At 36.6% G+C, this 11,338-nt stretch overlaps 2 protein-coding genes across 3 annotated transcripts; one reads left to right on the top strand and one right to left on the bottom strand.

The window, feature by feature from the left end:
- The first annotated feature begins 541 nt into the window (after positions 1-541).
- LOC106404523 (chaperone protein DnaJ-like) lies at positions 542-2,284 on the top strand. Of its 2 annotated transcripts, none has more exons than XM_048761372.1 (6): positions 542-917; positions 1,057-1,141; positions 1,238-1,311; positions 1,535-1,591; positions 1,689-1,881; positions 2,061-2,284. In XM_048761372.1, the coding sequence occupies exons 1-5, from the start codon at positions 828-830 to the stop codon at positions 1,863-1,865; spliced, it is 483 nt and encodes a 160-aa protein (XP_048617329.1). In that variant the 5' UTR covers positions 542-827; the 3' UTR covers positions 1,866-1,881; positions 2,061-2,284. The 2 variants fall into 2 exon arrangements, with proteins under 2 accessions (XP_048617329.1, XP_048617328.1); XM_048761371.1 differs by having other exon boundaries at positions 544-917; positions 1,689-1,886.
- Positions 2,285-5,103: 2,819 nt separating this feature from the next.
- Positions 5,104-11,193, bottom strand: LOC106405778 (protein PHYTOCHROME-DEPENDENT LATE-FLOWERING). Its single transcript, XM_048761370.1, has 12 exons — positions 10,831-11,193; positions 10,696-10,750; positions 10,556-10,620; positions 10,398-10,481; positions 9,909-9,989; positions 9,469-9,606; positions 9,281-9,379; positions 7,850-9,201; positions 7,381-7,598; positions 7,159-7,304; positions 7,001-7,039; positions 5,104-6,915 (listed from the first exon to the last, which is right to left on the bottom strand). The coding sequence occupies exons 1-12, from the start codon at positions 10,957-10,959 to the stop codon at positions 5,278-5,280; spliced, it is 4,044 nt and encodes a 1,347-aa protein (XP_048617327.1). The 5' UTR covers positions 10,960-11,193; the 3' UTR covers positions 5,104-5,277.
- Positions 11,194-11,338: the final 145 nt, after the last annotated feature.

Genomic DNA, 11,338 nt, shown 5'->3' with positions numbered 1-11,338 from the left:
TTTAAATTATTAAAGCAGAAAGAAGAATAGTTTTAATTATTTTTAAAATATTTGCAAAAAGAAAATTGCGTATGATAAGAAGAATTCGTGGTAATTTACTTTAATAGTTTTTAATTACTTTTAAGATATGTGCAAAAAAAAAATGGTTTCATATAATAAGAAAATATTATAAACGTGCATGAATCAAATGTCAAAAATGACAGCACCGAATTTGACAAAGATAAATCATCTGAAGCTCATTGTCACTATACATGCACAGTAACTTCAACTTTTTCATTTTTATATAAATTAATCATTTCGATCGATTGTAACATATCATCTCTTCTTCTTCTAATAACACATTCTCTCTTGTTATCAGTGTTATCTTCTTTCTACGAATATAAATTTTGTCTTTATTTAAATTCTTGCGATACAATAAAATTTTGTTTTTTTTATAACAGAAAAGAATTAGTAGTAATGCACTTTAATAAAGTTGCTGTAGGCTAAAAACGTGGATAAATATAAAAAGACAAGTAGTTCAAGTGGCGAGTTTCTCGATCATTCTGTGTTACTAGTTTCTCTCCAATATATAAAACAAATAAAAACCATATATTAGTATAACAAACACAAAGCACGATACCCCAAATCTCAAAAACTTCGCCGCTTCTCTTCTTTTCTTTTCTCTTCTTTCTTTTATTCCACGTTTGCATATCCTCTGCATCTATACACATTTATTTCGATATTTTATTGTCTTGTTCCTTCGAATAACTCGTCAACTTGACCTTATTAACACATACTAAACGAGACCAAAGCTCTCTGCGTAACTCATTGTAGTATCATCATCATCAATGGAGAAGGAAGACTTGTACGCTGTTATGGATTTGAACAAGGAATGTTCACAAGGAGATGTCAGACTTTCTTACAAGAACCTTGCTCTGGTTACTTACAAAACTTTTCTCTCTTTTGATTCTTTTTCATATATGATATAGTAGTAGTGCATGAATGCGATCCGGTTCTGTAAATTTTTGGTTAGAAACATTGAAATAATTGTTTTGTTCTTATTGGTTTGATGTGTAGAAATGGCATCCAGATCGGTTTAGTGAAGAAAATGAGAGAGACGAAGCCAATACGAAATTTCAATCCATTCAACGAGCCTATTCTGGTAAGTAATTTCACCATGGTTTACTTTTAAACCGGGTATGGACCGTATGGTTGTTGGCTCTTTCGGTTTAAGTAAATAGTGTTTTGTTGTCAACAGTTTTGTCGGATTCGAACAAGAGGATGTTGTATGACATCGGAGCATACGACAGTGATGATGACGGCGACGAAACTGTAAGTTCTTAAATATTTTTTTACTTTACATTAAAACATAAATATCAATGTTCTCGGTGATTAAGTAGGGGATTAGTGTTCAAGCGGAGCGGGATAGATTTATTAAATCATTTTAGAAAAATCATTTAGACTTTATTTTCCGCATACACCCGTTTTGTAGAAAATTGATAAATATAGAATTTTCACACAATTTTTTTTCTTCTAATTTTGTTGCGTTGTGTAGGGAATGGCTGATTTCATAAATGAGATGGTGACTCTGATGGCTCAAACTCAATCTACGGTAATTGTCACTTGGTTACTAGTACTAATTGCTAATGTATCCTTCTATATACAATGATGGTTACTTATGGTGATGGTGGCTTTTACTTGGAACACAGGGAGACGAAACCTTAGAAGAATTTGAAAAGTTGTTTCAAGAACTGTTGATGGACGATGTGAATCAATTGAAAACTCCTCCATCTTCATTTCCGTATACACCATTTAATGGCACGGTCTATGGCGATGATTTGTCAAATGATGATATACCGAACAAAGTTAACCTTGACAGTTATTAATGCTGTATAAGTTCTGGTGAGGTATTTAGATCTGCTCTGTTCTCAAAAATGTATGAATATAAAATCCATTTAGGTGATAATGTACTATCGTAGTTGTAGGATATCTAGAAACTTGTTAAAAAGGAAGAAATGAAAATGTGTGTTTGTAGTTCGGATTGAATATGGATGTTGACACAGTTGATGTTTTTAATAAAGGTGAGTGGTCCATCGACGAGTTCCCGGGTTGGCAATAGAAGATCTACGAACTACTAGAGCTTACTTTCTTTCTCTTCCTTTTTTTTTTAGAATTTCACTAAATTAAATTTTCGTCGTCGTGGTACTGTAAAATATGATATGTAAATTTTTTTTTTTTTTTTTAATATACAATATGTCTAATCTTCTACGTCGTTTGAATATTGAATCTCAATTTTCAACTCGTATAATGCTCGGATTGTATCAATTCATACTAGACAATTGAATAACTGTCTTGATACAGTAAGAAAATTATAGTCTTGTAGTAAAAAGAAAACTAAGACGTGAAATCTGTCGGTCTTATATGTTCGATTTTTGTTTGTTATGAATTAAGTTACTGCTGTTTGATCAGACAAAATTGACGCGACATTTTAGGGTTTATTAGCAAATCCAAAACCGAACTGGTTGTCCATATTAGCATCTTGGAGATTAGTCGGGCATTGTAGTAAATATTTTCGATCAACAAAAACACATGAGAATTTACTAAAACTTTAAGCAAGAAAAAAAAAACATGAGACGATGTACAAGCCAGATAAATTGGCTAGCAATAAGTTGGCAGAACTAAAAAGGCTTTGTCGGAGACAGTGGGCACCACCAAGTTGATGCAAAATAGATAGCTCGAAGTTGTGGTGGATCAAATGAGACGATATGAGTGAGAGATGTTTGGTTGCAACTAGGAGTATCTTTTCTTCACTGTAGGGTAAGGTCAACAACGTTAGGAATAGGATATTTTTGAAGGAAAGTGGGACCGGGGACAAAAGCTACTCAACTTGTCATTTGTATTCTTTTAGACATGCGACTATGCTAGTCTTCTTTTTTTGTCAACCGACTATGCTAGTCTTCTTTTCTCTTTTGAATATACATTATTTAATCTTTATTATACACTAAATGATAACCAGTCGCATCTGCGGAATGAATTCTTATAATAATATTTATTTATGAAATAATTTTAATATTTTGCAACATTATAATTTTTATCGATTATGAAATGATGAATACAAATGTTGGTTTTTTAAATATATAATCGTTGTTGAAGAGTTAAGGTATTACCTCTCATTTTAATTATTTTTAAGATTTCATATGCACAAAAGAAAATTAAATTTTGCGGCTGACACAAATCACCAAAACCAAATAGGCAACATCGATTGTATGAAATGGGATTATGTTTTTTGCTCTCGATTTGTTTAGTATTGACTCTCCATAAGTTATTTCATTTTCTACCTCTATAGAATTGTGCTTTCGTTCTCGTCTTTGTTTCATTGATATGAGTTAAGTTTCTTTTTTAACTTCTTTTATGAATTCAGTGAATTACATAAGTGTCAGTTAAAAAAATGGACATCTGTAAAAATTAGTTTCACTCCATATACATATCTAAGAATCAAAATTTTGAAAAAAAACCACCGACAAACTATATTAACAGGTTAGTGTTCAAATCTAATATATCAAATTGTTATAGAATATAAGTGCATGCTCGAAATATAAATGTTTGTCTAGTATATATTCACCAGCTCGGTCTAAAAGTCATCTAATTAGAACAACAAAACAAAATACTTATTTCACCAGTTCAGATAATATCTGTATCCGAACCCGAATGGATATCCGAATATAACCAAACATAAGTATAGTTAACTCTATATTTCTAATTTATTTCTCTCGCTTTATTCAAATTATTTATATTAATGATTCTTATTGCTCAAAACTAGATAATATACATATAATTATGAACAAAATCATTTGCTATTCACTTAAAATACATATCAAGTTCTTGTTTCTTGCATTAACAAAAGTTGCATCTAAAATTTCAAAACAACAACTAAATTAGTGTCTTTCTATTTTTAAAGTTCTTGTTTCTTGCATTAACAAAAGTTGCATCTAAAATTTCAAAACAACAACTAAATTAGTGTCTTTCTATTTTTAAAGTTTCATCTCCAAACCTATTAATAGTTTAATCTTTTTAATTTTTTTTTTAAAAAACAGCTAAGTTAAAATATATTTTAAATACAAAAAAAACTTAAACAATGAATAATTTATCTATTTTTTCTTCAAAATTTAAATATCCAAACACGACTCAAAATATCTGAACCCGAACATAAAATATCCGAACCCAACTCGAAGCGTAGAAATACTCAAACGGGTTCTATACCTTTATACTGAAATATCCGATGCAAACCCGAACGTGTATCTGAACGCCCACCCCTATGATATATGATCATTTGTATCTTGTTTGAACAAAAAAAAGGTTAAATTATTGATCACAATTTTTTTAATGTGGGACTTGTACCTTTTTTAGTAATATATAGTCGTTTTAAAAAATTCAAAATATAAAATATAAAAAAATCTATTTTTTTATTATATGTTTAATGTGATTGTTTAATTTCTTTTAATAATATTAAATTAAACAAAAAATAGAGGTTATAATTTTTTTATCAAATATGTATTATTCATAATCATTAATTATTATATATATATTAACCATATTAGGTAATTCCGTAGCTTTTATTTAAGGAAAGAAAAAATATTGTTTTGTACACTATGGACTTTATAGTTTAATAAAAAACATAGTATATGTTTATGTGGACTAATATATTTTTCTAACAATTCTAAGAATCATTTTCGTGATGACACGTGTCTCCAGTATTAATATATAGGGTATTTGTAAATTACTAAAATCATGTTATCCACTACTATAACTTTATGTGGACTTTATGTGGCAAACAAAATTACAAGTTGGATAAAATGTATTACAAGTTGGATAAAATGATATTACAAGTTGGATGAAGTGATGCATAATTGTGTTTTATTTTGTTACCAAGTTGATAATTATTGGTGGCCCTTCTACACTGAATCTGATTCATTACATTTTCTTTTCAACTTGGGCGTAAAACCGCTGGCTCATGTTTCGGTGAATTTGCTTCACAAATCATGAAAATTATATAATGCTGCTTAGACCTGAATGGTGGTGATACATCTTATTGGAATCCTATAATCATATCCTGAGAGACGAAGATATTCGAAAACAAAATCTCCAAATAGCCTGAAGCACAAAGGATTCTCTACAGGCACATGCCACGAAGCTAATTTTTAATTTCCAAAGCTTATTTAATGTACATCACTAAGTCAAATTACACAATTCATGTTTTGAAGATCCATGACTTTTAGTACCAATCATTAGGTTTCTTGATTACGGGTTATTACCAGCAGAGTTGCTCTTGGGACCTTGAAGCTCCATTGGGGAATTGGTGATGCTACCACCAGATCCATGTGTCTGAGAACTTAGCTGGGGACTCGCTGGACAAGCCTCTAGGTTGCTTGTGCTCATGGGATGCATCGTACCCGAGCTTATCTGAGGACTCATAGGAGTTCTTGGGTTCATTTGCTGGGGACTGAGTGGAGTTCGTGCGTTCATTTGCTGGGGACTCATTGGAGTTCTCTGGCTCATCTGCTGGGGACTCACTGGAGTTCTCTGACTCATTTGCTGGGGACTGGACATTTGCTGCTGCTGCTGCTGCTGCTGCTGCTGGGTAATTCCAGCTGATGGTGAGCTTACTTGGGGTGGTGACAGCACAGATTGAAGAGGGGAGGCTGTTGACTGTTGCTGCTGCTGTTGTGGCTGTTGAGGCAGCTCATGTTGTTGTAGCTGCTGCTGTTGCTGCTGAGACTGAACTAACTGCTGTTGCTGCTGAGGCTGAGCTAGCTGCTGAAGTGGTTGGGACTGAGCTAGCTGCTGTAACTGTGGTTGCTGCTGGAACTGTTGTTGTTGGGGTTGTTGCTGCTGCTGCTGGAGTTGCTGTTGATTCATGTACATATTCATTCCAGGCATCAGCTTAGGTGGGCCCATGTTGCCCATAGCAGCAGCTCGCTGCAGGGTAGCTCGATTTAATATATTCTGATCCATCATGGAAAGGCCAGCTGAGCTGGGGTGCATCTGCCTGGCACCTGACATGCCGCTTATCCCGGCTTGGGGAGCACCCATCACACCTCCTCGGCTCGCTAACCTAAGATTTGCAAGTACAGCAGCGCTCTGGTGTGGTGGTAATGCACCAGATCGGATTTGCTGGCTTATAACATTCAAATTTGAAGCTGGATGATTCATTGGGTTCTGGCCCATATTGCTGATGCCAGGACCAGACATCGATGATGACATTCCGCTTCCTCCAATCCCTCTTCCTGCCATGTTCAATTGGTTGCCAAAAGCTCCAAGCGCAGCCATATTGTTCCCCATGCCTACACCTGATCCTTGCCCCATCAATATCTTTCTCTGAATTGCCTGCTGCTGCTGCTGCTGCTGCTGTAACATCTGCAATTGATAAGGTGAGTACTTGTTCGCCATCTGCATGCCAGAGCTCTGGCTCATCGAGTTGATAGCTGATAGCGGATTTGTAGGCATATTCATAGATGCTCTCTGCATTTGCGGATTCTGCTGTGTAAACATGGACTGTTGATTTTTCTGCTGTAGCTGTGACAGTAGCGCCGCCTGTTGTTGTGGGTCAAGCTGTTGTGGTTGCATAGGCATGGAGCCACCAGACAACAGTCCTTGCGACATTTGCATGGCTTGAGAATTTGCCGGAGGGAGCATCCTTGCATTTGCATGAATATTCTGGGTCGAGTTTATAGGCGCACTTCCAGTAGTCCCTTGTTTCGATGCTTCACTGGGCGCTTGTCCAACAGCTCCATCTCCATTCTGTTGCATATCATTTGCAGAGTTACCTCTTGGGAAACCATTCCCAGCATTCGGTTGGCTGCTGCTTGGGTCAGCATCACCACGATTTGACTTTGCCTGAATATGTTCTTCCATGAGGTATCCTTCACGGGACATCATCTGCATAAGCATATAAATCCATCTGTGAGCAGCGTTCCTTTAGAACCAGGAAGGTGACATAAACAATTCAGAATTCGAGAAATACCAGTGATTTGAATTCAGAAGCAAGTAGATCGGCGATGTGCTGTGAAAAAGTGATGAATATAAGTCAGTATTACATTGAATGCAAGTTGAAGATATATTGCTGATCTATATAGAATGTAGGGTGAGTTCGATAACTGCTAAAATTTCCGGACAACTTACAGTATTTGGCAACATTAAAAGATGATCTTCAGACGGACAAGTATCACCATCATCTATGTCCCCTTGATACCATGCTACTGTCCCGTCGGGCTTCTCTGACATCACCAGTCTTGTTCTTATTCTAGGAACGAGGGAGGAAACATTACCTGAAAAGATGGAGTCAGTCAAGCAAATAGAGAAAAGTACAAATCGCCATATATCTGGTTAGAACAGAAAACAGACCTTGCATTATACGGTCTACCCGAAGAAAGTTCATGACTCTTGTCTTGCAAGTATTCATACTGCCACCAAGAATAGATTTTGATAATACTTTGCACTCGTCTTTGAATTCCTCGTTGTTGGACAGCTTCGGTAAACAATCCATCAGGTACTGATGATCGTAAGAGCGAGGTCTCCGACAATACTCGTCCACCTTATGTTTTTTGCAGTTTAGTTGGTACCTAGAAATAGAACAAAACACCATTAATAAAAAAATCTAACGACATAGAACATCAAAAACTTGTTCGTGCACCAACAGATATAATTAATTTGTATAAAGATCTAGTGTAAAGCCAAAATCAGGAGAAGTATCACATGTGTCAAAATCATTAAAGGCTATTGGTTCGATTACTTGTTTCTCAACTATACTAACCGCAAGAAGAAGATTTTGATGGGAATAACCTCAATAAAACATGATTCATAAAAGCCATACCTTGCAGCAACTAGTTCAATTTTTGCGAATCTGTCGAGGATTGAGTGGTCGCCCAAAGCTTGGGTTCCCACTGAAGAGCTCCTTGCATTAACTGGGACACTCATAGTCATAGTATTGACACTAACAGGAGAACCAACGCTGGTCATAACTTGCGTCTTAGGAAGAGAATTTGTCCTACGTTTTGGAGCCATTTGGTGTTGCCTTTGCTGCATAGCATCATTACCACTAGAACCCACGGACTGAGTAGCACCGATAGCAGGAATTGAAGTAACAGCCTTGTCCTTTTGAGCTGCTGCAACTGCTCCATAATGGGTCCCCATTGAACCACCAGAAAACTCTCCAGACTTCGATGAAAGCGGGGACTGTGGAGGAGCACCTGCTGATAAACGAGGGCTTTGAGACGATACCCTTCTACTGAATTGTTCTTCTTTTTTGAAGTCTTTTTCAATCTGCTGGCCTGGATTAGCATTCCAGGATGTCTGAGGGAAATTTGATCTGTTAAATACATTATGGGGCATCCTAGGCTGAATACGCGGATCCAAATCATTTGCATCGCTTCCCACTCCCGGCATATTGTTTCTGATATTACCATCAATTTTACCCGTCTCAAATGGCTCCTCTTTCGAAGTGTAACGCATTGGCCCCTGTTGTGAAGCTGGAAACTGCATGGGACCAGCTTCCTGATTCATAGCTCCTCCAATTTGCTGGGGTGAAAACCTCTGCATATTTGCATTTGGATATTGAATACTTCTACGGAGCATGTCTTGTTGTAGAAGCGCATTTTTCCAATTTGTATCGGTTCCATGAGGACCATCTATGCGTTGCCCTAACTGTTGCTGTGGAACCATATCAGGACCCATGTGAGAAACCCTTGTTCGCTTATTCAAACCAGGCATAGAAGACAGTTGTACTTCTTGGCTTTCTCTCTTTCTATGAAAAGATGGACCGGGGTTCATACTGTCAGAGGCATAAGGCAACATTGCATCTAGTCCTCCAGGCGAAGCTCCAGAGACACTGACAGCATTCGATACTTGATCCTGCACGTTTCTAATATTTCCAGTTCCCATGTACCTTTGTTGCTGAGGTGGTACCAAAGGCAGTGGGGAAGTTGGCGCATCTTGCAAGGTTTGATTTCTTAATCCCGCCAGCATGTTCGTACCAGGATTTTGAATAGCCTGGTTGTGATGAGTTTGATGCATTAACAAATGTCCCTGCATATTTCCTCGCTCTGAACTTTCAGGAAGGCGATCAATGCAAACCTTTTTCCCATGAATCTTGTTCTGAGAAACGACTGTCACTTCTGTCATTTGCCTCAATCTCTTTCTCCGCAACGTAGAAAGAGACAAGTCGAGCTATGAAGCATAAACAAAATCTTTTTAGACAAGCAAGTGAGAAGAGAAGGCACAAGCAGTCTTTTTAACGAGATATTACCTTAGCAGACACAGGGTTTTCACTCAGCCTATCAAGTCTGGGTACAGGATCCAGACAAAGTTCAGGTTGTATGGCTTTTAATATTCTGGATTCCACTTCCTACAGGTAATGTAAGGATTAGTACAGAATAGTTTCAATAGTCAGATATTCAACCTTTAATGCACGACTAACAGTAAGTCAGTAACTACCATGAGATCACCGTATGTCCATGAGTTGTCTGACATTGATGGAATATCTTTTACCACATTCTCGAGTGACATCTTAAGGCGCACTTTATTTATCACAGGAGAGACTTGCTCTGGAGTATGTTTCCGATAGTCATGCACCTACAATAGCATGTAGCCATGTACCAAAAATTAAAGAAAGCACGTTATGTAAGCTGATACCTGAGTAGTATGTTTTTAATTACTCCAACGTATTTCAGAAGTTCATTGGTAAACAAATTATGGTAATACAACTAAATTTAAGAACTTATGGAAGGCAATGCAGGAATTAGAACCATGGTAAATATAACTAAATTAAAGCCTTAGTTTCTGGGACGACCATGTGAGACTACTAGTTTACTTTGACTTGATGGCAGGTCATGGAAGGCTTAGGCTCAATTCAAATAGTACTGAAGATAACTCACCTCACATATGACCACCCCATCCACAAATTTGCACGGTATATCTTCCAAAATGTCCCCAGGAAGTCTACCACCCTCAATAGCCTATAGCAACCACCAGAGGAAATAAAAACATACTCAGTGGAATAATAGCTACAAAAAGAATTTAACGAAATTCGAGCAAGTAGTGCAGTAAAACTTTAATTTGGGTTGAATGAGGAAAAAGAGAAACATCATCCTCACATATGCTAAACTTAAACGAAAAAAAAAAACATTTGCACTGGCATAAGATCCCAAATGTTACAACTCAAAATAAATTCTTGAAAACAGACAGCCACAATAGAGATTTCACAAACTTCTTAAGCAAAAGCCTTAAACCAACAACAACTAAGAATGCAGATCTAAGTGGCTCTAATTAATAATACAAACTCAAAAAACTTACTTTCCAAAGTACATCGTAATCATTCACCAAATATTAACTCCATTTTTATAAAAAAAAATAAAATTATTTACCGAAAGTAGACTCTCTGCTGCTCTATCATATAGATGCAAGACCTTTGGAGCATCTCTAAACGACGTCTGCTGCACGGCCTGATTCTAAAAAAAAAAATCAAAAAATTGTGAATTAATCATACAGAGACTCTCAGTACACATGAACCTCCATTACATACCTCAAAGGGTTTTCCAATGGAGTACCCATTCGGATAGAGACTCAACACAAAGGAAACTTCATGATCTGCAAATAAAACCAAAATCACCCAAATTTTAACATAGCTAAAAAAAAGCATGACTCTGTCAAGAAGCTGCTAACCTGGAGATACATGAAGCAAAGATGACTGCGAGAACCCAGAGCCCTCAACAACGGCCTGGAATCAAAACAATTGTTCACAGTGATGTAGTAATAACACAATTCCTCAAAATCAGATTTTTTCATTGGTTACATTACCTTTGATTTCTCTGATAGAACGATTGATTTGGGATTCAGCTGTTCTGGAGATTCAGGAGTACCCGATTCAGTACAAGCCTTGGGGCGGAACTTTCTACCAGTCCTCGATATCTTAAACGTGACGCCCATGAGCTCTCTCACCAAGATGATCAAATCTCAAAACCGTCTGGGTACTTGCAACAAAACACGAATTTGAAACCTTTATGAGCTCGATTTTTAAGAGAGGATCGTGATACAACTCCAATTGCGTTCGAATCGGATTCAAAAGGAGAGGAATCAAAGAGGATTCAAAGATCATTAGGGTTCTAAACTTCTATAGGTTAGAGAGATAACACAGAGATAAGATCTTTTTGCTGACTGGGGCGATCAGAGAGATGATAATAAACAAACTGAATCTGTAATCTGAACCGAACCGAACCAAAATTGGGAAAACCGAAATAGTTAAAAAATACAAAAAACCGGCGATTATAAATCCGATTTGATAAAACCGTATGTTAAGGACGAGGGT

This window comes from Brassica napus, chromosome C6, assembly GCF_020379485.1.
Source record: "Brassica napus cultivar Da-Ae chromosome C6, Da-Ae, whole genome shotgun sequence".
Classification (NCBI taxonomy): domain Eukaryota; kingdom Viridiplantae; phylum Streptophyta; class Magnoliopsida; order Brassicales; family Brassicaceae; genus Brassica; species Brassica napus.
Note: the sequence above shows the minus strand (reverse complement) of the source record. Positions and strands in the feature narration are given on the sequence as shown.

What these genes read in the sequence shown, in the direction of transcription:
- LOC106404523 (XM_048761372.1), top strand. Translation starts at nt 828, where the DNA reads ATGGAGAAGGAAGACTTGTACGCTGTTATGGATTTGAACAAGGAATGT. An exon ending in ATGATGACGGCGACGAAACT is followed by an intron (nt 1,312 to 1,534) that starts GTAAGTTCTTAA and finishes TGCGTTGTGTAG; the next exon opens with GGAATGGCTGATTTCATAAA. An exon ending in TGGCTCAAACTCAATCTACG is followed by an intron (nt 1,592 to 1,688) that starts GTAATTGTCACT and finishes CTTGGAACACAG; the next exon opens with GGAGACGAAACCTTAGAAGA.
- LOC106405778 (XM_048761370.1), bottom strand. Translation starts at nt 10,959, where the DNA reads ATGGGCGTCACGTTTAAGATATCGAGGACTGGTAGAAAGTTCCGCCCC. An exon ending in ATGGGGTGGTCATATGTGAG is followed by an intron (nt 9,607 to 9,908) that starts GTGAGTTATCTT and finishes ATGCTATTGTAG; the next exon opens with GTGCATGACTATCGGAAACA. An exon ending in GGACATACGGTGATCTCATG is followed by an intron (nt 9,380 to 9,468) that starts GTAGTTACTGAC and finishes CATTACCTGTAG; the next exon opens with GAAGTGGAATCCAGAATATT.